Below are 23255 nucleotides of genomic sequence, written 5' to 3' on the forward strand. Positions count from 1 at the left end.
CTTGCCTTGCCTAATTATAAAATATTTTAAATATCTATTAAAATATGACCAATTATTAATCCACCAGGGGAAGTGTTTGAAATATTCAAGTCATTAATTGTCATTGATACCAAATGTTTAAGTTAATTGTAATCTTTTTTTTTTAAATTACAAATGACACTCTAGCATTTAAATTCCTACCAATCCAAAGCTACGTTAGTTAAATGGACCAGTATCTGTGCATTCACCTTTACTCTGGCGCCACATCTGCCGACACGGTTCATACATAATCTTTTTTTGGAAAGTGACAGTATTTAGGAATCTTTACGATCAATTAATTGTGGCGTTTAATACCACGATTAATTGTGAAAACAAGTAATGGTGACATCCCTGGCCGTTGTTGAGCCGGCGGCGTTGAGCCTTACTTGTTCTGTTTGCGCAGCAGCACGCGGATGTGGTTGAACTCGGGCCGCTCCGTGGGCTCCTCGGCCCAGCAGCGCTGCATCAGCTGGCCCAGCTCGGGGCTGTGGCTCTGGGAGTCCACGGTGGGCCGGAGGCACGGCCACTCCCCCAGGACCACCCGGTCCACGATCTCTGCAGGGGGGAGAGGTCAGCGTTAGGAGAGGGGGGAGGGGAGAGGGAAGGGGGGGTTAGGGTTAGGAGAGGAGTTAGGCTCTGGGGCTCAGCCTCGTTAACGCAATGGTTCTCAAAGTAGGGTCCTTGAGAGGGTTCAAGGGGGTCCCCAACTTTTTCTAGAATTTTTAAACTTTTTTTTTTATTTTTGCCACTTTTTTTGTATTATAATTTTTTTTTTTACCAGTTTTTTCTAGAATTTTTTAAAAACATTTTTGAGAGATTTTACCACTTTTTTTTTTAGAATTTTTAAAGTTTTTTCTTTTTTTCTTTATTTATTATTTTATATATATATATATATATATATATATATATATATATATATATATATATATATATATATATATATATATATATATATATATATATATATATATATATATATATATATTATTATTATTATTATTTATTTATTTTTGACAATTCTTACCATATTTTGAATGTAAATAAATGTTTAAACGTTTTTTGGAGAAATTGTATCATTTTTTCCAGAAATTTCTCTACAATATTTCCACTAATTCACGCCATTGGCCCTAATTTGAACATATACATTCACTAAAAAGAGTATTTTTCTACAGTCTCAGAAGAACAAATATTTGTGTATTTCTGGTGTTTGCTTCAAAATTTTGCCTAATGGGAGTCCGTGGTCTAAGTTGTGTCAATTTAGGGGTCCTTAAAAAAGTTTGAGAACCGCTGCGTTAACGGCCTCGTTAACAGAGTGTGAGGAGGAGAAACTCCAGCTCATTATCTGAGTCTGGAAGAAGAAATAACAAGCTGGACTGTCAGGTGTTAATTAGCTTCAGCCTTTAAAGCCAATTACAGATGAAACTATATTTATCTGTCGCTGTTTCCTGAGGACAGAGGAGTTTCAGAATAAGAGCGTTTATGGAAATCTAACAAGTAAAACTGATTCTTATTGTATAAACCTTAATTTCCTGCTTCAGTTTTTACCTTTTCTTTTATCTATTTTACTACTTGTTTACTTCAGCTTGATGAATTTCATCTTCTTTTATGAACCTGAGAGGAATCAGTACCAGACAGACACTCAGATAAAATAAAACAAGTGAATCAATGACGTCCTTAAGAAACAAATCTTGTTTTTTGCGACTAAAAATTAAGTTTTCACACACTCAACAATTCAAACTGACACAGGAAGTTACATAAGACTATTTAACAATTAACTGGCAGCAGGAACTAATTAGTTTTTATGGTTTTTAAACGTCGTCATCCACTGTTTCTAATTATATTCATTCATCTAGATAGAAGTTCTTTCTCTTCAACTATTATTGTTTTCTTCTTTACTTACTATGTTCATGTTAATAAAGTATTTCAAATTATTATTTACATTTAGATTCACTGATTCATTCTTAATGGACAGATGTTGAATTTTATTTTGAAAGGTTTCCTCCAGAAGTCGGAGGAAGGTGATGTGACATGATTGAAAGCTCCTCACGGTCCATTTAGCAGCTGTTCTGCTGAATTTGTGGTTTTTTATTGTTGCTGCTGCTGCTTTCGAGGTCAAACGGGAACTTTCAGTTGTGACATTCATGCTGCGTTTCAGGAGAAAACGACTTTTAATACCTAGAAACACTTTCCCCTCCTGAGACTCTCTCTCTCTCTCTCTCTCTCTCTCTCTCTCTCTGTCTGTGGTTTTTTTTTTGGAAGACGAAACTTTTTCCACCTTCGACTCGTTGAGTTTGAAGTCGTCTTGTGTTTTTTAACCTCGTGTTACAGAGGTGAACCCCGCGGTGGGTCCAGTCCTCTGGAAACTTTCTGCAGAGAATCATCGAGCTGCTGAGTGACGGCGGCGCAGCGGTCCAGCTGGCAGGTCAGTGAACGCCTCATCTCTCTGCTTTCCCTCCTCCTCCTCCTCCTCTTCCTCCCTCCTCTTCTTCTTCCTCCTCCTCCTCCTCCTCCTCTTCCTCCCTCCTCCTCCTCTTCTTCCTCCTCCTCTTCCTCCCTCCTCCTCCTCTTCCTCCTCCTCCTCCTCTTCCTCCCTCCTCCTCCTCCTCCTCCTCCTCCTCTTCTTCCTCCTCCTCTTCCTCCCTCCTCTTCCTCCCTCCTCCTCTTCTTCCTCCTCCTCTTCCTCCCTCCTCTTCCTCCCTCCTCCTCTTCTTCCTCTTCCTCTTCCTCCCTCCTCTTCCTCCCTCCTCCTCCTCCTCCTCCTCCTCCTCCTCTTCCTCCCTCCTCCTCCTCTTCCTCCCTCTTCCTCTTCCTCCCTCCTCTTCCTCCCTCCTCCTCCTCCTCCTCCTCCTCCTCCTCCTCCTCCTCTTCTTCCTCCTCCTCTTCCTCCCTCCTCTTCCTCCCTCCTCCTCTTCTTCCTCCTCCTCTTCCTCCCTCCTCTTCCTCCCTCCTCCTCTTCTTCCTCTTCCTCTTCCTCCCTCCTCTTCCTCCCTCCTCCTCCTCCTCCTCCTCCTCCTCCTCCTCCTCCTCTTCCTCCCTCCTCTTCCTCCCTCCTCTTCCTCCCTCCTCCTCCTCTTCCTCCCTCCTCCTCTTCTTCCTCCTCCTCTTCCTCCCTCCTCCTCTTCTTCCTCCTCCTCTTCCTCCCTCCTCCTCCTCTTCTTCTTCCTCCTCCTCTTCCTCCCTCCTCCTCCTCCTCTTCCTCCCTCCTCCTCTTCTTCCTCCTCCTCTTCCTCCCTCCTCTTCCTCCTCCTCCTCTTCCTCCCTCCTCCTCCTCTTCCTCCCTCCTCCTCCTCCTCCTCTTCCTCCCTCCTCCTCTTCTTCCTCCTCCTCTTCCTCCCTCCTCCCCCTCCTCCTCCTCTTCCTCCCTCCTCCTCCTCCTCCTCCTCCTCCTCCTCCTCCTCCCTCCTCCCTCCTCCTCCTCCTCCTCCGTCACAGGGTAATTGCTGGTTTCATCCATGTCGTAGTCAGACTCTTTATTCTAATTCTCCTCATTCAGTCCTCGTCACGACTCAGACTAAATCGCTCCAGCTCCCCTTCCTCCTCCTCCTCCTCCTTCCTCTCCGACCTCCACTTTGTTTACTACTTCGTCTTCTTCAACAACTGAGCGACAGCAGTTTCTAATCAGGTCACGAAAAAAGAACAAACTTATGCAACATTTTCCATATTTTCCAACACAAAACACTTTTTCTCTCTCTTTCACTGCAAAAACTCAAAATCTTACCAAGAATATTTCTCCTATTTTTAGTCAAAATGTCATTTCTAGTCAAATCAAATCTCACTATACAAGCTTGTTTTTAGACACTTGTTGCTTCTTTCAAGCAGATTTTCACTTGAAATAAGTTGAAAAATCTAAAAGTGGAGCAAGTTTTTCTTCCTTATTATGAGCACTTGCTTTCACTGGCAGATTTTTCTACTTATTTCAAGTGAAAATTTGTTTGAAAAAAGTGAAAATTATCTAAAAACAAGTCTTATTTTAAGTGGAAAGAGATTAGTTTTGACTAGAAATGAGACAAATATTCTTGAGTTTTTGCAGTGCACAATTTCTGGGTCTGTTTCTTCTTCGACTAAAACACTGCGTCTCTGATGAACTTTATTTCTACATTTTAGTTTTCCTCCTCCTCCTCCTCCTCCTCCTCCTCCTCCTCCTCCTCCTCCTTCTCCTCAGGTGTCAGCAGCAGGTCACCAGGTAAAGATGGACCTCAGACGCCCACAGGTTTGGAGCTGCTGCACGGACGCCATCTTGGCAGAGTCTGACTCCGCCCACTAACTTCCAGCTAATCCAAATATGGTCAAAGAGGAGGAGGAGGGGAGACAGCGCCCCCTGCTGTTATCTCTCACTTCATATCCACCTTTTTCCGAACATCAAAAATGTGAGCCGGTTTTGCTCTTCCGGTGGAATTTTATGCTTACGTTTCCATGGTTTCAGTAGGAGTCGCAGTAAATGCATGGATGTTTTTTTTCTTTTTTCTGTGAAAATCTGTAAAACGCATGGATCATCACACCAGCTTTTAACAATGGATATCACACAAAGTGACATCCGTGTTAAAAGCCAGCATTAATAGATCGCAACTGTGACAACGGCTGAAAACCATGGAAACGTAAACGTACAATTCCACCGAAAATGCAAAACCAGATGACATTCGGAAACTTGTGGATACATCAACATGTCACACACCAACATCGGCATCCAGCATCCAGCATCCAGCTAGCTCGCTGCTCGCTCCAAATAAGACGGTGATGGAGGAAGAGAAGATGAAGACACTGATTGAAGAAGAAGAGACCAAAGAAGATGCTGATGGAGAAAAAGAAGAAGAGGAAGAGAAGGAGAAGAAGAAGAGGAGAGAAGAGCCGAGCGAGAGACCAGAACCAGAGACTGGATTTAACTGGTTGGTGAGAAAAAAAAAAGACAGGATGAAGACTGAAGACACTGGCTTCATCTCGTCAACAAAACCTCATGTTCCTCTTGGTTCAGGCTGTAGGTGGAGCCAGAGAACGAAACAAACACACCTCATCATCTCTCCGGTCCAGGTGAGCCGGTTTAACCTCACCCCCTCTCTCTGCCTCCCCCTTTCCTGTCTATCTCTACTGTGCTGTCAAATAAAGGCAAAAAATCCAAAAATTATACTTAACAAAACAAAAAAATTGGGGATGTTGGATTTACCGGCCGAGAACCCGCCCACTGGCCTCGAAGCAGCTGTCCACGGAGCTGCTCGGACCTGTCACTCAACGTTTCCGCTCCCTAATTGGCCAGAATTTTAACCTAATAACAGTAAAACGGTAGAGTTAAAAAAAATTCACCCCCCTCAGAGTGTGTGTGGGGGTAGAAACTATCGATTGAGACCAGAAAACGTTCTGACACCAGGCTTTTAACATGTTTATTGAGGATGTAAAGTCGGCGATTTTAACATGGGGGTCTATGGAGACATGCTCCCTTCTGACACCAGCCCCCAGTAGTCCAGTCATTTTATGAGAAAAGGTTAAACAAACTGCAACAGAAGCAAACTCATCTGATTTTGTATCCTCAGCATGTCCTGAGTGAGGGAAAAAAAGCCCCGAAGAATCCCATTAGGGGAAAGTTTAGAAAAACACCCAAACATATCCCATTTATACGCATATAAAAAAAATGTTTCACGTGAATAGGGTAAAATGTTTAACCTTTAGATATCTCCATGAAAATTACTGAGTTGATTACTTACATTAAGACAAACAAAAAATGTATTACAAGTTTTTTGAAATTCTTTGTTAACATGAGCAAATTTGCATACATTTGCATAAATTCCACTGTTTGGACGGCACATGTATATATGAAGTTGCTGTGGTGGTACCGGCATGAAAATTGGAATGAGTCGACTCCATCGGTCAACAGACAAGTTGACCACTTTAAATTTCAAGAAGACTGCAATTTTTCAAGACAGCCACATCCTTAGTAGAGCAGGTATGACATGAGCCAACAGTGCATAATCCAATTACGTATGGCTAATTTGCATACATACAACACCTGATCTAAACATTGAGTAGAGCAGGTGAAAATGTCTTGTTCAATCTTGTTAACATATAATATGTTAACAAGATTGAACACGACATTATTTAACTGTAATATGATATTACAGTTAAAAAACTTAAGGAATGGAACCAATTTAGGCCCATGAGCATTAATAGAGACAGAGCATGTCATACCTGCTCTACTAAGGATGTGGCTGTCTTGAAAAATTGCAGTCATCTTGAAATTTAAAGTGGTCAACTTGTCGGTTGACCGATGGAGTCAACTCATTCCAATTTTCATGCCAATACCACCACAGCAACTTCATATATACATGTGCTGTCAAAACGGTGGAATTTATGCAAATGTATGCAAATTTGCTCATGTTAACAAAGAATTTCAAAAAACTTGTAATACATTTTTTTTTTAACGTTTTAACGTTGACCCCTTTTTTGGCCTAAAATTACTGGAATACAGAGGAAGCCGAGGGGAAAGCAGTTTGTTGAACGCGGAAGTGACTTCACTTCTCAGACCCACAACTGCCCCCTTGGTTCAGGGTCCAGACGAGGAGGATGAGGAGGAACGCCGCTGATCCGACCTGAAGTGACTCCGACTTCTAACTTTTCCTCGAGCTCCATAGCTGTGGAAACTCTTCCTGTCGAAGCCAAACTCCAAAAACCAGAGAGTGTCATTCCAGAGGCCGTGGACTGACGTTACCTCGGTCTTCACCTCAGTCTGAGGACGCTTTTTCTTTTTTACCCAGAATCCCGACTTGACTTTCCAGGATGAGGCTCTGTGGTTTTGGCTCCTTTCAGCCCCGCTGTCTACTGTAATTCTTCATATCTCTGGTTTATTCCTGGAGAGAGTGTGTTTTCCTCTAACAGGGTTTATACAGGAATCTTGAAGTTAATTCTAATACCTTTTTAAGACTTTTTCAAGACCTTCTCAATATTTTTCAATACCTCACCACCACTTCAAGCTGCAACCATTTATTCATGTGACACTTTTAACTTAACATCAACAACAGGATAATAGATAAAAGGCTAAGTTTATCCAAAAAAAACACTGCTCCACTCTCAAAAAACAAAAACAACAATCTTCTTTTCTTTTTAATGTACCGGTTCATCTTTGTTTTTTAATAAAATGAATAAATTCACACACTTTCACAATGTTTTTTAGGACTCAAACTCTTGGACAGCTAATTCAGAAAAAAGACCTTCAAAATGTAAGACTTTATAAAGTCGTGAGAAGACTTTTTAATACTTTTTAAGGGTCTTAATTTTCCCCAAATTGATTTATCACCTTTTAATACTTTTCAAGACTCTGCGGATACCCTGTCTAAAACAAATGTGTTGTCGACACGCGGCCGCGAAGGCATCGGCATGAAACCTCAGAAAGGCAGCGTGCTCAGACTCATTTATTCCTGTCGGAGCCTCGGCAGCAGCAGCAGCAGCAGCAGCAGCAGCAGCAGCAGCAGCAGCGTGTAGGGAACGGGAGCTGCCAAGGCGCTGCGCTCACATCACTCACATCACTCAGCCGCTCGTATTAAACTGTACTCTGTGTTGGTCTGTGAATGTTGCATTTATTCTGAAAATACGCAGATGTGCAGACAGGAAGAGACGGATTAGCTCAGCGATGGCCAACGTGGAAACTTTTCTTAATTAGCGAACGACGCTGTGAATCTCAGCTCGGGTCAGAGTTTTCCTCTTGTCACGAAGCAGCAGAAGCAAAAACACGTCAAAGGAAAAGTTATTTTTAACAATATGAACTGATGTTTTAATATAATGAGTGAAATAAACCGATTCTAATGGTTTTATTTGACTCCATGTGAACCAGCTACTAACTGTTCTATAAGATGCTAACGGTGCTAACGGCGCTGAACCGTCCTCCTCTCTCATCTGGAGCCAGCAGGTGGTAAAACTTAAAGGGATAGTTCAACATTTTTGGCAAATTGGCCCATTGCCATAATCCCTATAGTCATAGCAGTAGGTTCGTTACCTTTAATTGTCGGTGCAAGCTGTTTTTAGAACGGCGGAGCAGAGCCGTGAGCTGCTCAGAGCTACGCTACGGAGGCTCATTATGGGATTTCCCTCATCAAACTCATCAAATACACAATCCAACAACTCCACAACGCTCTGGTGGACAAGTTGTGACCTGCACATTCACCACGCTATGAGATAATAACACAACGTTACCACACAGAGTTGTTTTAGAGGGAAATACAGAGACTGATGATGAAAAACTGTCCCTGAAGGCAACGTGCATCAGTGGTTTTACATGAATTTCCATCTAAAACAACTCTGTGTGGTAACGTTGTGTTATTATCTCATAGCGTGGTGAATGTGCAGGTCACAACTTGTCCACCAGAGCGTTGTGGAGTTGTTGGGTTGTGTATTTGATGAGTTTGATGAGGGAAACCAAGAAATCCCATAATGAGCCTCCGTAGCGTAGCTCTGAGCAGCTCACGGCTCTGCTCCGCCGTTCTAAAAACAGCTTGCACCGATAATTAAAGGTAACGAACCTACTGCTATGGCTATAGGGGTTATGGCAATGGGCCAATTTGCCAAAATGTTGAACTATCCCTTTAAGATATGTCCTTACCTTTGGGGCTGAGCGGTTCTCCCTCGATGTAGAAGGCTCCTCGGCGCAGCGCCACCTCCTGGAGGACGATGCCGAAGCTGTAGACGTCTCCTTTCTGAGTTCCCTGAGGAGGAGGTGCCTCCATCCGGAGCAGCTCCGGGGCCATCCACAGCCGCTCTGCAGGAGGAGGAAGAGGAGGAGGAGGAGGAGTCAGGAGGAGGAGGAGGAGGAGGAGGAGGAGGAGGAGGAGGAGGAAGAGGAGGAGGAGGAGGAAGAGTCAGGAGGAGGAGGATGAGGAAGAGTCAGGAGGAGGAAGAGTCAGGAGGAGGAGGAGGAGGAGGAGGAAGAGGAGGAGGAGGAGGAAGAGTCAGGAGGAGGAGTCAGGAGAAGGAGGAGGAGGAGGAGAGAGGAGGAGTCAGGAGGAGAAGGAGGAGTCAGGAGGAGGAGTCAGAAGGAGGAGGAGGAGGAGGAGAGAGGAGGAGTCAGGAGAAGGAGGAGGAGTCAGGAGGAGGAGTCAGAAGGAGGAGGAGGAGGAGAGAGGAGGAGTCAGGAGGAGAAGGAGGAGGAGGAGAGAGGAGTCAGGAGAAGGAGGAGGAGGAGTCAGGAGGAGGAGTCAGGAGGAGAAGGAAGAGGAGAGAGGAGGAGGAGTCAGGAGGAGGAGGAGTCAGGAGGAGTTAGGAGGAGGAGGAGGAGGAGGAGGGGGAGGAGGAGAAGGAGGAGTCAGGAGGAGGAGGAAGAGGAGGAGGAGGAGTCAGGAGGAGGAGGAGGAGGAGGAGTCAGGAGGAGTTAGGAGGAGGAGGAGGAGGAGGAGGGGGAGGAGGAGAAGGAGGAGTCAGGAGGAGGAAGAGGAGGAGGAGGAGTCAGGAGGAAGAGGAGGAGGAGTCAGGAGGAAGAGGAGGAGGAGTCAGGAGGAGGAGGAGGAGGAGGAGTCAGGAGGAGGAGGAGGAGAAGGAGGAGTCAGGAGGAGGAGTCAGGAGGAGGAGGAGGAGTCAGGAGGAGGAGGAGGAGGAGGAGTCAGGAGGAGGAGAAGGAGGAGTCAGGAGGAGGAGGAGGAGGAGTCAGGAGGAGTTAGGAGGAGGAGGAGGAGGAGGAGGAGGGGGAGGAGGAAAAGGAGGAGGAAGAGGAGGAGGAGGAGAAGGAAGAGGAGGAGGAGTCAGGAGCTGCGTTTCCATTGCAGGTTTTTGCAAAACAAAAACATTATTTCTAAAATTTCAAAAAAGTAAATTTCCTATTTGCAGGTGTTTCCATTGGAACGTGTTTTTTGCGAATGAGCCGTAACTCTTGTAAAGTCTAGTCTCGTGTTTGGTTATTCACAGGGACGTGTTATTGTGTGACACCGCCTGAATTATCAGAGTTGAATGATTGGACCTCACACCCTAAAGTTTTATTAAAATAACCCAGTTGGATGGAAAAGACTCGAAACAGACGGCGGGAGAGCAAAAGGAAACAACAGACCTACAGTGACGTGTAAATGCGAAAAAAGTGTTTCCATGACACTTTTGCGATACACTTTGATATCGACACGCCTGAACAACCACCTCATGGGAGAGTAAAAATGTTTTGAGGATATCTGAAAGGTTTTTCGAAATGTAGGCGTTTCCATTACTAGTTTTTAATTGCGATATTTGGGTTTTAAAGGAATAGGTCACCAAAAAAAGTGGCCAGTTCGTAGTCCAACGAAAACTTTATATGAGAGTAATAGGGCCTGACACTAAAACGTCCATAAAACTACACAAAAACCATTTAATATTCCTCCACACTGCTCGTCCACTGCAATCCAAGTGTCCTGAAGGGAGATAGTCCAGAATACAGGACTGTTTAGGCTGTGAAAATGTCCTAAATGAGGTCGTTTCCAGTAAACTCTGGACTATCTCCCTTCAGGACACTTGGATTGCAGTGGACGAGCAGTGTGGAGGAATATTAAATGGTTTCTGTGTAGTTTTATGGACGTTTTTGTGTCGGGCCCTATTACTCTCTTATAAAGTTTTCGTTGGACTACGAACCGACCTCCCGGGTCTCCAGATGCACTTTGAGGAATACAAAACTATTCCTTTAAAGGGATAGTTCACCCCAAATTCAAATTTCACTCATTATCTACTCACCCTCATGTTGTCGACAAAGAGCTGTGAGAATTTTCAGAGTCCTCTGTTCCTTCTCTGAGTTACGGGGGGCTCCGTGCAGCAGTATTTATCCATATAATGGTTGTCAATGGATTCCAACTGTCTTCGTAACAAAAAGACACACCAAAAAACATCCAAATACCTCCATGCTGCTCGTATGTAATGTCCCTCTTGTATTGAAGCCCTGACATGAGAAATGTTCCGCCAGATTTAGACACAGGAAGAGCAGTGAACTGAGACACTGGGAGCTTCTGCTACAAACAAGCTTAAAATATAGACTTATTTAATTTTTTTTCGGAACAATTTCTCATGTTGGGGCTTCAACACAAGACGGACATTACAGATGAGCAGCATGGAGGTATTTGGATGTTTTTTGGTGTGTATCCATTGACAACCATTACTGTATATGGACAAATACTGCTGCGCGGACCCCCCGTAACTCAGAGAAGCCACGGAGGACTCTGAAACTTCTCACAGCTCTTAGTCGACATGAGGGGGAGGAGATAATGAGTGAAATTTGAATTTTGGGTGAACTATCCCTTTAAGCATTTCCAGTGGTGATGGAAACCCACCTACAGTCTGAGGTGACTAATGCTGGATCTATATCTGGATGTGTGTGTGTGTGTGTGTGTGTGTGTGTGTGTGTGTGTGTGTGTGTGTGTGTGTGTGTGTGTGTGTGTGTGTGTGTGTGTGACTCACGGGCGTAGTAGGCGTGAGCGTCTTTCCCCGAGTCGCCCTCGGCCCTGAAGCTGGACAGACCGTAGTCGGTGATCTTCAGGACGAAGCGGTTGTCCACCACGCAGTTGGACGACTTCAGCTTCCCGTGGGACAGGATGACGCTGTTGTGGAGGAACACCATGCCCTGAGGGGGGGACAATAAACTAGTCCTTAATATTGAAAAGACAAAATGTGTAGTACTAGGTTCAAAAAATGCAATGAGAGAGGCACCAATACTGAATTTAAAAATAGGAGATAAAGAAATAGAGCAGATCACAGAAACGTGGAGAAAAAGAGCCATTTTCTGCCTCTGCACCGGTCTCACATTTAGGCTTAGCATGACAAAACGGTAACTCCTATCAGAACAAAACACAGATCAACGTTGCTCTAAGGACTTACTGAAAATTTTGGTACGATTTGGTGTTTCTACAGTAAATATTTTGGCGACGCTGGCAGTTTTAAAACATCAGGCCGTTCTGCTTCTCTCAGAAAATATTTATATTGGAGTCAATGAGGAGCAGAGACAGACGTGGCCGCACTCAGAGGCTCAGAGTTTAAATTCTGTAAGTCTCTCTGATATTTTGAGCAGATGATGAGATCGAGGATGAGCTCGTCTACAAACGTGGCGGAAATTATGTGTGTAGAGTGTAAATTGTGGCCGTTTGGAGTTTGGAAAGAGAAAAAATCTGGAGTTTTTCTGGCATCTCTCCCACTCTAACCGATGATGTCACGCACTCTGACACGAACATTCCGTGCAATACACACCCATTATAATCTCATAATTTCTCCAAAAATGATCATGGTCATTGATCAGGGATTGATCAAAAACTATATGACCTATCAAAACGTGGAGTAATACGCCAATACACAAGACTTGTGTCACAAATGGACTATTGTCCAATGATTTGGTCCAACACGTCAGAAGGTAACATACAAAGGCTGCAGGTAGCTCAGAATAAAGCTGCTCGAATCGTTCTTCAGTGCCCCTATCCACCACTTCATTTTCCCATGATCCATTGCGTCACACCACAACGGAAGTCGGTTTTAGTAGCATTTTAGCGAGCGGCTAACTGGTAGCGTTAGCCACCGGTGTAGGCACCACATGTGGGGGCTCCGTGCTGCCAAAACCGTTTTGACTAAATCTGGTGTTTGTTAAGTCTATAAAACGAATTATTGAACAAACATTACTATTTCTGTGTGCACGTTTTTGTAATTAGTCATGGTTATCGTAGTTGTTAGCTTTGCTGCTGCTGACAGCTAAGCTAACAGCAGCAGCAAACTAACGTCACGTCAGCTGTCAAAACCCTCCCGTTGTGGGACACGACATGAAACTACTCAGTTAGCTCATGTTGGAACTAGGATATCCGCTGGAAAAAATATTATTTTCATGGGCCGTTTATTGAGTTATTGTTTATTGACACTGCTAACGGCTAACGGCTAACAGCTAACGGTTAGCCCAGCTAATCTAAAATGTTTGTTCAACAATTTGTTTCATAGACTTCATAAACATCAGAGTATAGTCGCAACGGTGATATAGTGACGTGAAAATGTGACATCATCAGTTGGCCTGGTTAAGTGTCAAAAGCAGATTGCATTGTTCTCTGGCTTGTTTCGTAAAAAATGTCACAATAACAAAAAAAACAGCAATTTTTGATAATAAATAAGTGTTTTTTTCTGAAAGTCATAACTATTCTACTCGGCAGTCTTCAGAAGGTCGTTTCCTGTTGCCCCCATGTAGAACAAATGCAAAACAATGAAACTGTTAATTATAGAGCGATGGCTGCATGGAATGCTCTGCCCAGATTTTTGATGCAAGAAGGTAGAGCTGCCTCTTTTAAACAGGGACTAAAGATGTATTTGTTTTTACAAGAAGGAGTGACTCTCTGACCATTAGAGACAGTTGCATGATTTCTGTTTCCTTGTACTTTAAGAACAGTTTGTAAATGAGATGTGAGCTTTTTTTTATGTTTTGTGTTGCTGTTGTCCACTGTATGAATGATGATGATCTATGTTGAATGTTCTGTGTTAAATTCTGAAACAGAAATGTTTGTAAGATGTTTTGACCCCCAGGAAGAACAGCTGCTGTCTTGTACAGCAGCTAATGGGGATCTAATAAACAAACAAACAAACATCTGGACACATCTGTGCTGATGGTGACCGGGTAAACGAGTGAGTACCTTGACGATGTCATTGATGAGAGAGTATTTGAACATCCAGTCCAGAGTGATGCTGTCGTTCTCCAAGATGTCCTGCAGACACAAAACACACCAGACCAGAAACACACACCTGAAAATAAAACTCTACACCAGGTGTCACCGACCTGTCAATGGTGATATTTAAAGGGATAGTTCAACATTTTGGCAAATTGTCCCATTGCCATAATCCCTATAGTCATAGCAGTAGGTTTGTTACCTTTAATTGTCGGTGCAAGCTGTTTTTAGAACGGCGGAGCAGAGCCGTGAGCTGCTCAGAGCTACGCTACGAACGGAGGCTCATTATGGGATTTCTTGTTGGGTTTTTTTGGGACGGAATTGTTTTAGAGGTAAATTCATGCAAAACCGCTGACGCGCGTTGCCTTCAGGGACATTTTTTCATCAAGCAGTCTCTGTATTTCCCTCTAAAACAACTCTGTGTGGTAACGTTGTGTTATTATCTCATAGCGTGGTGAATGTGCAGGTCACAACTTGTCCACCAGAGCGTTGTGGAGTTGTTGGATTGTGTATTTGATGAGTTTGATGAGGGAAACCAAGAAATCCCATAATGAGCCTCCGTAGCGTAGCTCTGAGCAGCTCACGGCTCTGCTCCGCCGTTCTAAAAATAGCTTGCACCGACAATTAAAGGTAACGAACCTACTGCTACGACTATAGGGATTATGGTGATAGGAGAATTTGCCAAAATGATGAACTATCCCTTTAAGACAACTGGTCTACACCTGAGGAGATGTGACCTCAGGTACCTGCAGACTTTTCATTATGTGACGACAGTTTTTTTTTTTCAGTGGCTGAGGAAGAACGTAAAAGGGGCGGGGCTTAATTTCCACCCTTAAAGCTGTAGTTCCACCTTTGACCAGTATGTGGTTTCAATGGCAGAGTGGCGCTGTCTGCGTTGTTACTGGTCGACTCCACAGACGAACAAAGAGGCAACAAAAAATAAACATTTTTGACCTAAACCCCGTTGCAGAGGTGGAAACTAACTTCTCTGAGAGTTTAAAACGTTTTCTTTCTAAAAATGCTGAATAATAGTGGAATAAACGTGATCACGACTTCCAACTTAACGAGCTGCAGTGAAGCAGCAGAACAGTTCAAAATTGGATTTAATATAATTTGCTCACGATGAATATGAAGATTCTTTGGTTTAATATGAATTCATGTGATTTCTTCATAAAAATGCAAAATAGGCCAAAAACCATAATTTTTCTGTTGGAATGAAATTCATTATTGAGTCAGAAGTGAAGAAGACAAAGTCAAGTCTCAGTTTGACTTCACTTAAAGGGATAGTAGCATTTTTTTTTAAAGTGTGGTTGTATGATCTACAAATAGCCCCTAAGTACTTTAATTGCAGTAGAAGACTCTCTGCACTCCTCCCGTTAGCAACGCCAGCCCATAATAACCCTGCCCAGAGATTTACAACATACAGTGTTGTGAACAGACCCAAAGAAACGGCCTATTTTCACGGCCTAAAAGAGGTTTTACCTGGAAAAAAAATACACAGTTCCATTGTTCGCTATAATATAATTTTTTCCAGCCCTTCAAAGTGCAGGAAAAACACAGTTTTTATTTGGACCTAACCAACTCACGTATCCCTCCGCCCAGGGTTCGCGCCCGCCGATCAGCAGTTGGTTAGGTCCAAATAAAAACTGTGTTTTTCCTGCACTTTGAAGGGCTGGAAAAAATGATATTATAGTGAACAATGGAACTGTGTATTTTTTTTCAGGTAAAACCTCTTTTAGGCCGCGAAAATAGGCCGTTTCTTTGGGTCTGTTCACAACAATGTATGTTGTAAATCTCTGGGCAGGGCTATTATGGGCTGGCGTTGCTAACGGGAGGAGTGCAGAGAGTCTTCTACTGCAATTAAAGAACTTAGGGGCTATTTGTAGATCATACAACCCCACTTTAAAAAAAATGATACTATCCCTTTAAGTCAGAAACAGTTGGAACAAATAAAGAAACTTCAGACAGACAGACAGGTAAATAAACAGACAGACAGGATGGTGTACCTGCAGACTTCCTCGGGGACAGTACTCTGTGATGATGCAGATGTTGGGGGGGTCGATGCAGGCGCCGATGAACCGGGTCAGGTGTTCGTTCTGGACGTCGCGCATCTGCACAGACCAACAGACAGTTCCAGGTGTATGAGGTGTATGAGGTGTGATCAGTGTCTCACAACATGAAGCAGTGGACTCATGATCGTGTGCTGGTTTGATCGTTTGATGTTCTACAGATGAAACTCACGTGTTTGAGCTCAAACAGAATCTCCCTGTTCAGCTCGATGCGTTTCCTGTCGGTGTATTTGATGGCGATGATGTTTCCCTGGAGACAAACGAGGACAAACTTCAAACAAGAGACCTGATCCTGATCAGGTCTCAACCCAAATGTTCACACAAAACTTAACAATTCATTATGTCTGAGCAGACGGATCCAGAGTTTAAATGATTGATTAATTGATTGACTAATTGTTTCAGCTCCAAATGAGAAAACCAGCTGTGAAAACAGATCTGAGACCAGCTGCAGGAGACATCCCAGTCCACCTTCTGTCTGTGGTTTGGTTTCTCTTTTCTGGTCAAGTGAACTTTAAAGGTACATTGTATAGGAATTCCTCCCATCTAGCGTTGTGGTTGTATATCACAAGCAACTACGGAGGCTCATTATGGGATTTATTGATTTCCCTCATCAAACTCATCAAATACACAATCCAACAACTCCACAACGCTCTGGTGGACAAGTTGTGACCTGCACATTCACCACACTATGAGATAATAACACAACGTTACCAGACAGAGTTGTTTTAGAGGGAAATTCATGCAAAACCGCTGATGCGCGTTGCCTTCAGGGACAGTTTTTCATCAAGCAGTCTCTGTATTTACCTCTAAAACAACTCTGTCTGGTAACGTTGTGTTATTATCTCATAGCGTGGTGAATGTGCAGGTCACAACTTGTCCACCAGAGCGTTGTGGAGTTGTTGGATTGTGTATTTGATGAGTTTGATGATGAGGGAAACCAAGAAATCCCATAATGAGCCTCCGTAGCGTAGCTCTGAGCAGCTCACGGCTCTGCTCCGCCGTTCTAAAAACAGCTTGCACCGACAATTAAAGGTAACAAACCTACTGCTATGACTATAGGGATTATGGCAATGGGCCAATTTGCCCAAAATGTTGAACTATCCCTTTAATGAGAAACATACTTTTGAAGGAAATAAAAGATTTTTGTGAATAGAGAACAGGAGAAGTTACACAATTCTGTTTCTGTGTTTGTTCTTTTCTTCCTCCTGCACTGCAGCTTTATAACACATCAGAGCAGGTGAGAGAGAGACGGAGGACGAGGAGATGAGTGTGATCACAGGTTCTGGATCGACCCGTTCAGTCTCACTCATCATCATCATCATCATCATCATCATCATCATCATCATCATCATCATCATCATCATCATCATCATCATCATCATCACTGACCTTGTAGTATCCAGTCTTTGCAAAGACCTGCAGGTTTCCATCTCCAGTCATCAGGGAGCCGTAGTTAGAGCCTCTCTGCACACACACACACACACACACACACACACACACACACACACACACACACACACACACACACACACACACACACATACATACACACACACACACACACACACACAAACATACAGCATCAATAGTTGCGTTTCCATCCACCTTTTTTTATTCACATTTTCAAAAATTGCGAATAAATACTTGGATGGAAACGCCAGAAATTCGAGAAAAAATGCCGTGTAACGTTTTCCACCGCTCCATTTATTGATTTGTCACCGGCTTTGTTGTCAGCAGACGCACATGGGCGAGAGGAGTGTAACCAAAACAGGAAAAGCGAGCCGACTGTCACAGTTCCCGACTGTCTTTCTGTGTAAATACTGTATCTCATGTTCCAACATGAAAACCTGCAGCTTATATTCAAGTGCGGTCTATATAATATGTACAGTATTTTCTTTTAAAATGTAGCTGGTGCAGCTTATACAGGTGCGTCTATAGTCCGGAAAGTACGTCCATGTCCATGATGTTGAGTGTCAGCTGAGTGTCAACTGTTGTCATGGATACATTCACGCTCTCTTATGACGTAATCTCACGGCGCACTGACTCCTCCTAATCTCAAAACACTAATGAATGGAAACGGTCATAAATTCGCATTTGCTTTTTGCGCATTTTCACAAAATCCGCTCTTAAATTCGATACATTTGGATGGAAACCCAGCTAATGGGTGTGTTTTCATTTTTCATTTCTCCTTTATTTATTCAGGGAAGGTCAATTGAGAGCGAGCTCTCTTTTTCAATGACGCCCTGATTACAAAAACACAATTATACAGTATACAAGGTCATGATTCACAATTACATACAGGTTGAAAAACATTCGATAATACGTTTTTAAAACTATCTAAGGAAATAAGATGATCCAGTTTCAGACAGTTTTGTAGATTATTCCACTTTTGGGGTGCATAAAACTGAAAGGCAATCTTCCCCAATTCTGTCCTGATACTTGGAATTTGTAAAACCAAGGTGTCCTGTGAACGAGTGTGTAAGTTACAGACTCTAAGTGAGATTAAGCTAGTAAGATAAACAGGTAAAATTTCAAGTAAGGCTTTGTAAATAAAGACCATGCAATGTTGTTCCCTCCTTACACTTAAGGATGGCCAGCCAACCTTATTATAAAGAACACAGTGATGGGTTCGGAACACATCTCCAGTAATAAAACGAAGAGAGGAGTGATAAAGTGCATCCAGGGGTTTCAATGTAGAGAGAGCAGCATGCATGTAAATGACATCACCATAATCAAGTGCAGATAAGAAAATGGCCTGAACAAGTTCTTCTCTTTCTGTGTGTGTGTGTGTGTGTGTGTGTGTGTGTGTGTGTGTGTGTGTGTGTGTGTGTGTGTGTGTGTGTGTGTGTGTGTGTGTGCTGACCAGAGACAGTGTGATCCTGCTGCCGCTCCGCAGCACCTTGTCCAGGTTGCTCATCTGGATGTCGTCCCAGGAAATCCTCCAGAGCTGAGCCACCAGCTCCTTCTCCAGCTTCATCCTCCTGAGGAGAGAGGGGGGGGGGGGGGGGGGGGGGGGGGGGGGGGGGGTCAGTCTGGACTCTGGACTAGTGTTGTCACAATACCAACATGTTGCTACCGGTATCGGTAATCAGTAAACAGGATTACATTTCCATCTATATTATTCTGAACTCTTCCTAAATTAAAACATTAGTGGTCTGTTTAAAAATGAACATCAACTTGTTTTCTTTGCATTATTTGAGGTCTGAAAACACTGCATCTTTTTTTGTTTTTTGACCAGTTGTAATTTTTGGGAGAAATTGTTATCAGTAGTTTATAGAATGAAACACAAGCGCAGTATGGTACCTTTTTAAATGCGTCAGTACCCCGGTACCACTCTAATACCGGTATACCGAACAACCCTAGTCTGGACTCAGTCTGGACTCAGGACTCAGTCTTTTTAAAACTAATGTTTTAAAATCTTTTGGTCTGGACCAGCCTTTCAAAGGGTTCGGCTGCTTCCTCTGCTTCACCATGCACCTCGATCTTTCAGGACACACTTTCTTCTTCCACCCCTATTCTCATCTGTATCTTGATAGCTGTATTCAGGGGCGTCATGCAACCCAAAAATTGGAGGGGCACGGTGAACGTGAATGTCCTATCGTGCACATAGCGCGCGCAACATTTTTTTTGGGATGCCCTCAAATCACTTATTTTGGGCACTAACGCTAGTGCTGGGGACTGAAATGTGGGAAAACTGAATTTCAGAAATGTTATCTTGGCTAACCACGTGGAACAATAAGGTGGATGCACTTCAAAAAACTTATTTCACTGCTCCATGTATTGATTTTTCAGCAGTTGTAAACAAATGCACATGGCCAGGCATTGATTTTTTGTGACTTCTTTGTAAACAGATGCACATGGCCAGGAGCTGCTAGCAACACAGCAGAAAAGCGAGCAGACTTATAGTTCCTATAGGCTACATCAGCAGCAGCACTCTATTGACATACAATTGTGTTTTTTTGTACAATTAAATATCTTTTATCGTACAGAAATCATTCTCATACATGCAAAAGATATGTATTATTATTATTTTGTTGTTACTGTAATTGCTCTTGGGGCCCCCTAGTGGCCGCGGGGCCCTAAGCAGGCGCTTAGTTCGCTTATGCCTTGGGCCGGCTCTGAGTCTCAGTCTGGACTCGGTCTAGATCTATGCTGCGTTCATAACAACTCGGAGGTCGGAAATCCCAACTCGAAAATGTCCAACTTCCAACATCACTGCGTTCATGCTGCAGGAACTCGGGAGAAAAAAAACATGGATAAACGCAGCAGTAAATGATGTTTGTTTTGGAGGAGAGGAGACGCTGCAGATGAGTGCACATATAATGTTACAGCCTTGATAACAATACAACAATCACAGCTAAATATAAACGTATTTCATATCGGCTACTGCAATAACACACAAAAATATGCATTCAAACCTCAACAAATAACTTAAAATGTCTAAATTCTAACTGTTTAAGACGAGGGCTGCCATGGCATGCTGCGTTCAAGACAACTCGGAAATCGGAAAAAAACGAGCTCCGAGTTGTAAAAAATGAATTGAACCGCGTCGAACTCGGAAATTACAGGTCGGAAACTCGGGGTATCATATCAGAGCTCCGACTTTCTGACTTGACGTCACGACAACATCAAAACATGGCGTCATGCCCTCGTCTTAAACGGTTAGAATTTAGACATTTTAAGTTATTTGTTGAGGTTTGAATGCATATTTGTGTGTATTATTGCAGTAGCCTATATGAAATACGTTTATATTAAAGGAGCATTATCGCAAATACAGCAGTAATAGCATAAAATAAGCTGAAATATGCAAAAGATGGGTCGGGGGGAGCCATAACTAAATTTACAAAAAAAATCGGCAACAGTATAGTGTCCGTGGGGCAAATGCAGCATTTGTCTTTGTTATGATCCAAGCCGGCCCGGCGCTTGCTGCGTTAAAATGCACTCGGAACTCGCAAATCCGACCTCCGAACCGGACAAATATGCAACAGTAAGTAATGTAGCAGTGTTAGGGTGCTCACAGTCACTGAATCGCTGGTAGAACACTTTGTCTCCACGTCCCTGTGTCTTTCTTCAGCTGTCCTCTCAGCGTTTTAAGGAGGAGGACGTTTCAGTTGTTGTTGTCGTTGTTGTGGTTGTGCGCGACGTAGAGCTGCCGCTTCCACTAGCGAGTTTTCTTTTTCCCGCGATTGCACGTTCATTCAGCCTGGTGAGGGAGGAGGAGGGGGGACGAGGGAGGAGGGGGGTGGGGGGGGACTAAACGAGGCTGCTCTCTCTCTCTGACAGCTGCCCACTTGTTTATATCTGATAAGCTCCGCCTGGCTCCATCTAGTGGCCGAATTTTGCGATAATACTCCTTTAAGCTGTGATTGTTGTATGGTGTGAAATTGTGTTCCTCGTATGTGACGGAAATAACGTTTAACTGTTATCAAGGCTGTAACATTATATGTGCACTCATCTGCAGCGTCTCCTCTCCCCCATAATAAACATCATTTACTGCTGCATTGATTTTTCGTACTCAGCTATGAGCCACAATATGACAAACTTCCTTCAGGTATCCATGGTTTTTCTCTTCAGCTCAAACTCAATCTAAAAGCTGGAGTATTATTGTATATTGTATAGAGAGCCTAAGCGGAAGCAGGAAGTAACGGTCACCATGGGACCTCAACTCTGAAAAACTCGCCATTCAAATGAATGAGACTGAAAATTTTATTTCGTGATCCGATTGAACTGCGCCATGAGAAAAAAATATGTCCTCTACCTGTTTAAAACATCACGTTTCATGAAGAGAAATCAGCCGTTTATCATAAAACGGCAACAGAATAATGTATTTTGTGTAAAGACCGCTCTACGGACTACAGATCTGTGTCCCACAGAAAATACGTCACCAACTGACACGGGAAAGGGCGGCATGTGGTGTGTGACGTCACCTACGCGACTTGTAGTCTTTCTGGTTACGGATTCTTCTGAATTTTATTCTACAATAGCTTTACAACAAACGGCTGATTTCTCGGGATGAAACGTGATGTTTTAAACAGGTAGAGGTCATATTTTTTTCTCATGGCACAATTCAAACGGATCACAAAATAAAATTTTCAGTCCCGTTCATTTGTATGGCGAGTTTTTCAGAGTTGAGGTCCCATGGTGACCGTTACTTCCTGCTTCCGCTTAGGCTCTCTATTGTATTCTCTGGCTCCGCCCCCTGTGATGTGGTTGTATCTGATTGGACGAGGGTTCTCTCACCTGTAGATGAAGACGGTGACGGTGAGGCTCATGATGAAGATGAAGAAGACCACGATGGAGACCATCTGGTGGATGGTGATGGTTTCTGACGGGGACGAGGAGAAAAACTGATCAATACCCTGAAACTGATACCGGATCAATAATCTAACGATGACATCATCATCTGCTGGGCTGCACTGACTGGCGAGGCAGACGGGGTTGTCGTTCTTAAAGCCGCAGACGGGGACGTCGGGGGGACAGACGCCGCCCGGCCAGTGCAGGGACGTCCCGGGGATCGCCGTCAGCTGCTCCTCCGAGCTGTTGTAGACCAGAACGATCTGGAACAGGAGGGAGAGGTGTCAGACTGCACCTGAACGCATCACAGCTGCACCTGAACGCATCGTAACTGCACCTGAACACACCACAGCTGCACCTGAACGCATCACAGCTGCACCTGAACGCATCTTAACTGAACCTGAACGCATCGTAATAACTGCACCTGAACGCATCACAACTGCACCTGAACGCATCGTAACTGCACCTGAACGCATCCTAACTGCACCTGAACGCATCTTAACAGCTGCACCTGAACGCATCGTAACAACTGAACCTGAACGCATCGTAATAACTGCACCTGAACGCATCCTAACTGCACCTGAACGCATCTTAACTGCACCTGAAGGCATCTTAACAACTGCACCTGAATGCATCTTAACTGAACCTGAACGCATCTTAACTGCACCTGAATGCATCCTAACTGCACCTGAACGCATCCTAACTGCACCTGAACGCATCTTAACAGCTGCACCTGAACGCATCGTAACAACTGAACCTGAACGCATCTTAACTGCACCTGAAGGCATCTTAACAACTGCACCTGAATGCATCTTAACTGAACCTGAACGCATCTTAACAACTGCACCTGAACGCATCGTAATAACTGAACCTGAACGCATCTTAACAACTGCACCTGAACGCATCTTAACAACTGCACCTGAACGCATCGTAATAACTGAACCTGAACGCATCTTAACAACTGCACCTGAACGCATCTTAACAACTGCACCTGAACGCATCGTAACTGCACCTGAATGCATCTTAACTGCACCTGAATGCATCTTAACAACTGCACCTGAACGCATCGTAACAGCTGCACCTGAACGCATCGTAATAACTGCACCTGAACGCATCCTATCTGCACCTGAACGCATCACAACTGCACCTGAACGCATCACAACTGCACCTGAACACATCGTAACAACTGCACCTGAACGCATCTTAACTGCACCTGAACACATCGTAACTGCACCTGAAGGCATCTTAACAACTGCACCTGAATGCATCT

General features: G+C 43.7%; 1 protein-coding gene across 1 annotated transcript in view; it reads right to left on the bottom strand.

Annotated features, from left to right (window-relative positions):
- LOC310999804 (atrial natriuretic peptide receptor 1-like) overlaps window positions 1–23255 on the bottom strand; it is a gene marked incomplete at both ends in the record, with an annotated part of 127886 nt that overhangs the window by 11344 nt on the left and 93287 nt on the right. The window contains 10 exons of the mRNA XM_083990370.1: window positions 405–573; window positions 8597–8752; window positions 11395–11557; window positions 13590–13661; window positions 15629–15733; window positions 15864–15941; window positions 17081–17155; window positions 18555–18672; window positions 21932–22016; window positions 22113–22248. Of these exons, the coding sequence (XP_083846496.1) occupies window positions 405–573; window positions 8597–8752; window positions 11395–11557; window positions 13590–13661; window positions 15629–15733; window positions 15864–15941; window positions 17081–17155; window positions 18555–18672; window positions 21932–22016; window positions 22113–22248 (1157 nt within the window). The remainder of the gene's footprint in view (window positions 1–404; window positions 574–8596; window positions 8753–11394; window positions 11558–13589; window positions 13662–15628; window positions 15734–15863; window positions 15942–17080; window positions 17156–18554; window positions 18673–21931; window positions 22017–22112; window positions 22249–23255) is intronic.

Source organism: Trachurus trachurus, assembly GCF_905171665.1.
Source record: "Trachurus trachurus genome assembly, chromosome: 16".
Taxonomy (NCBI): domain Eukaryota; kingdom Metazoa; phylum Chordata; class Actinopteri; order Carangiformes; family Carangidae; genus Trachurus; species Trachurus trachurus.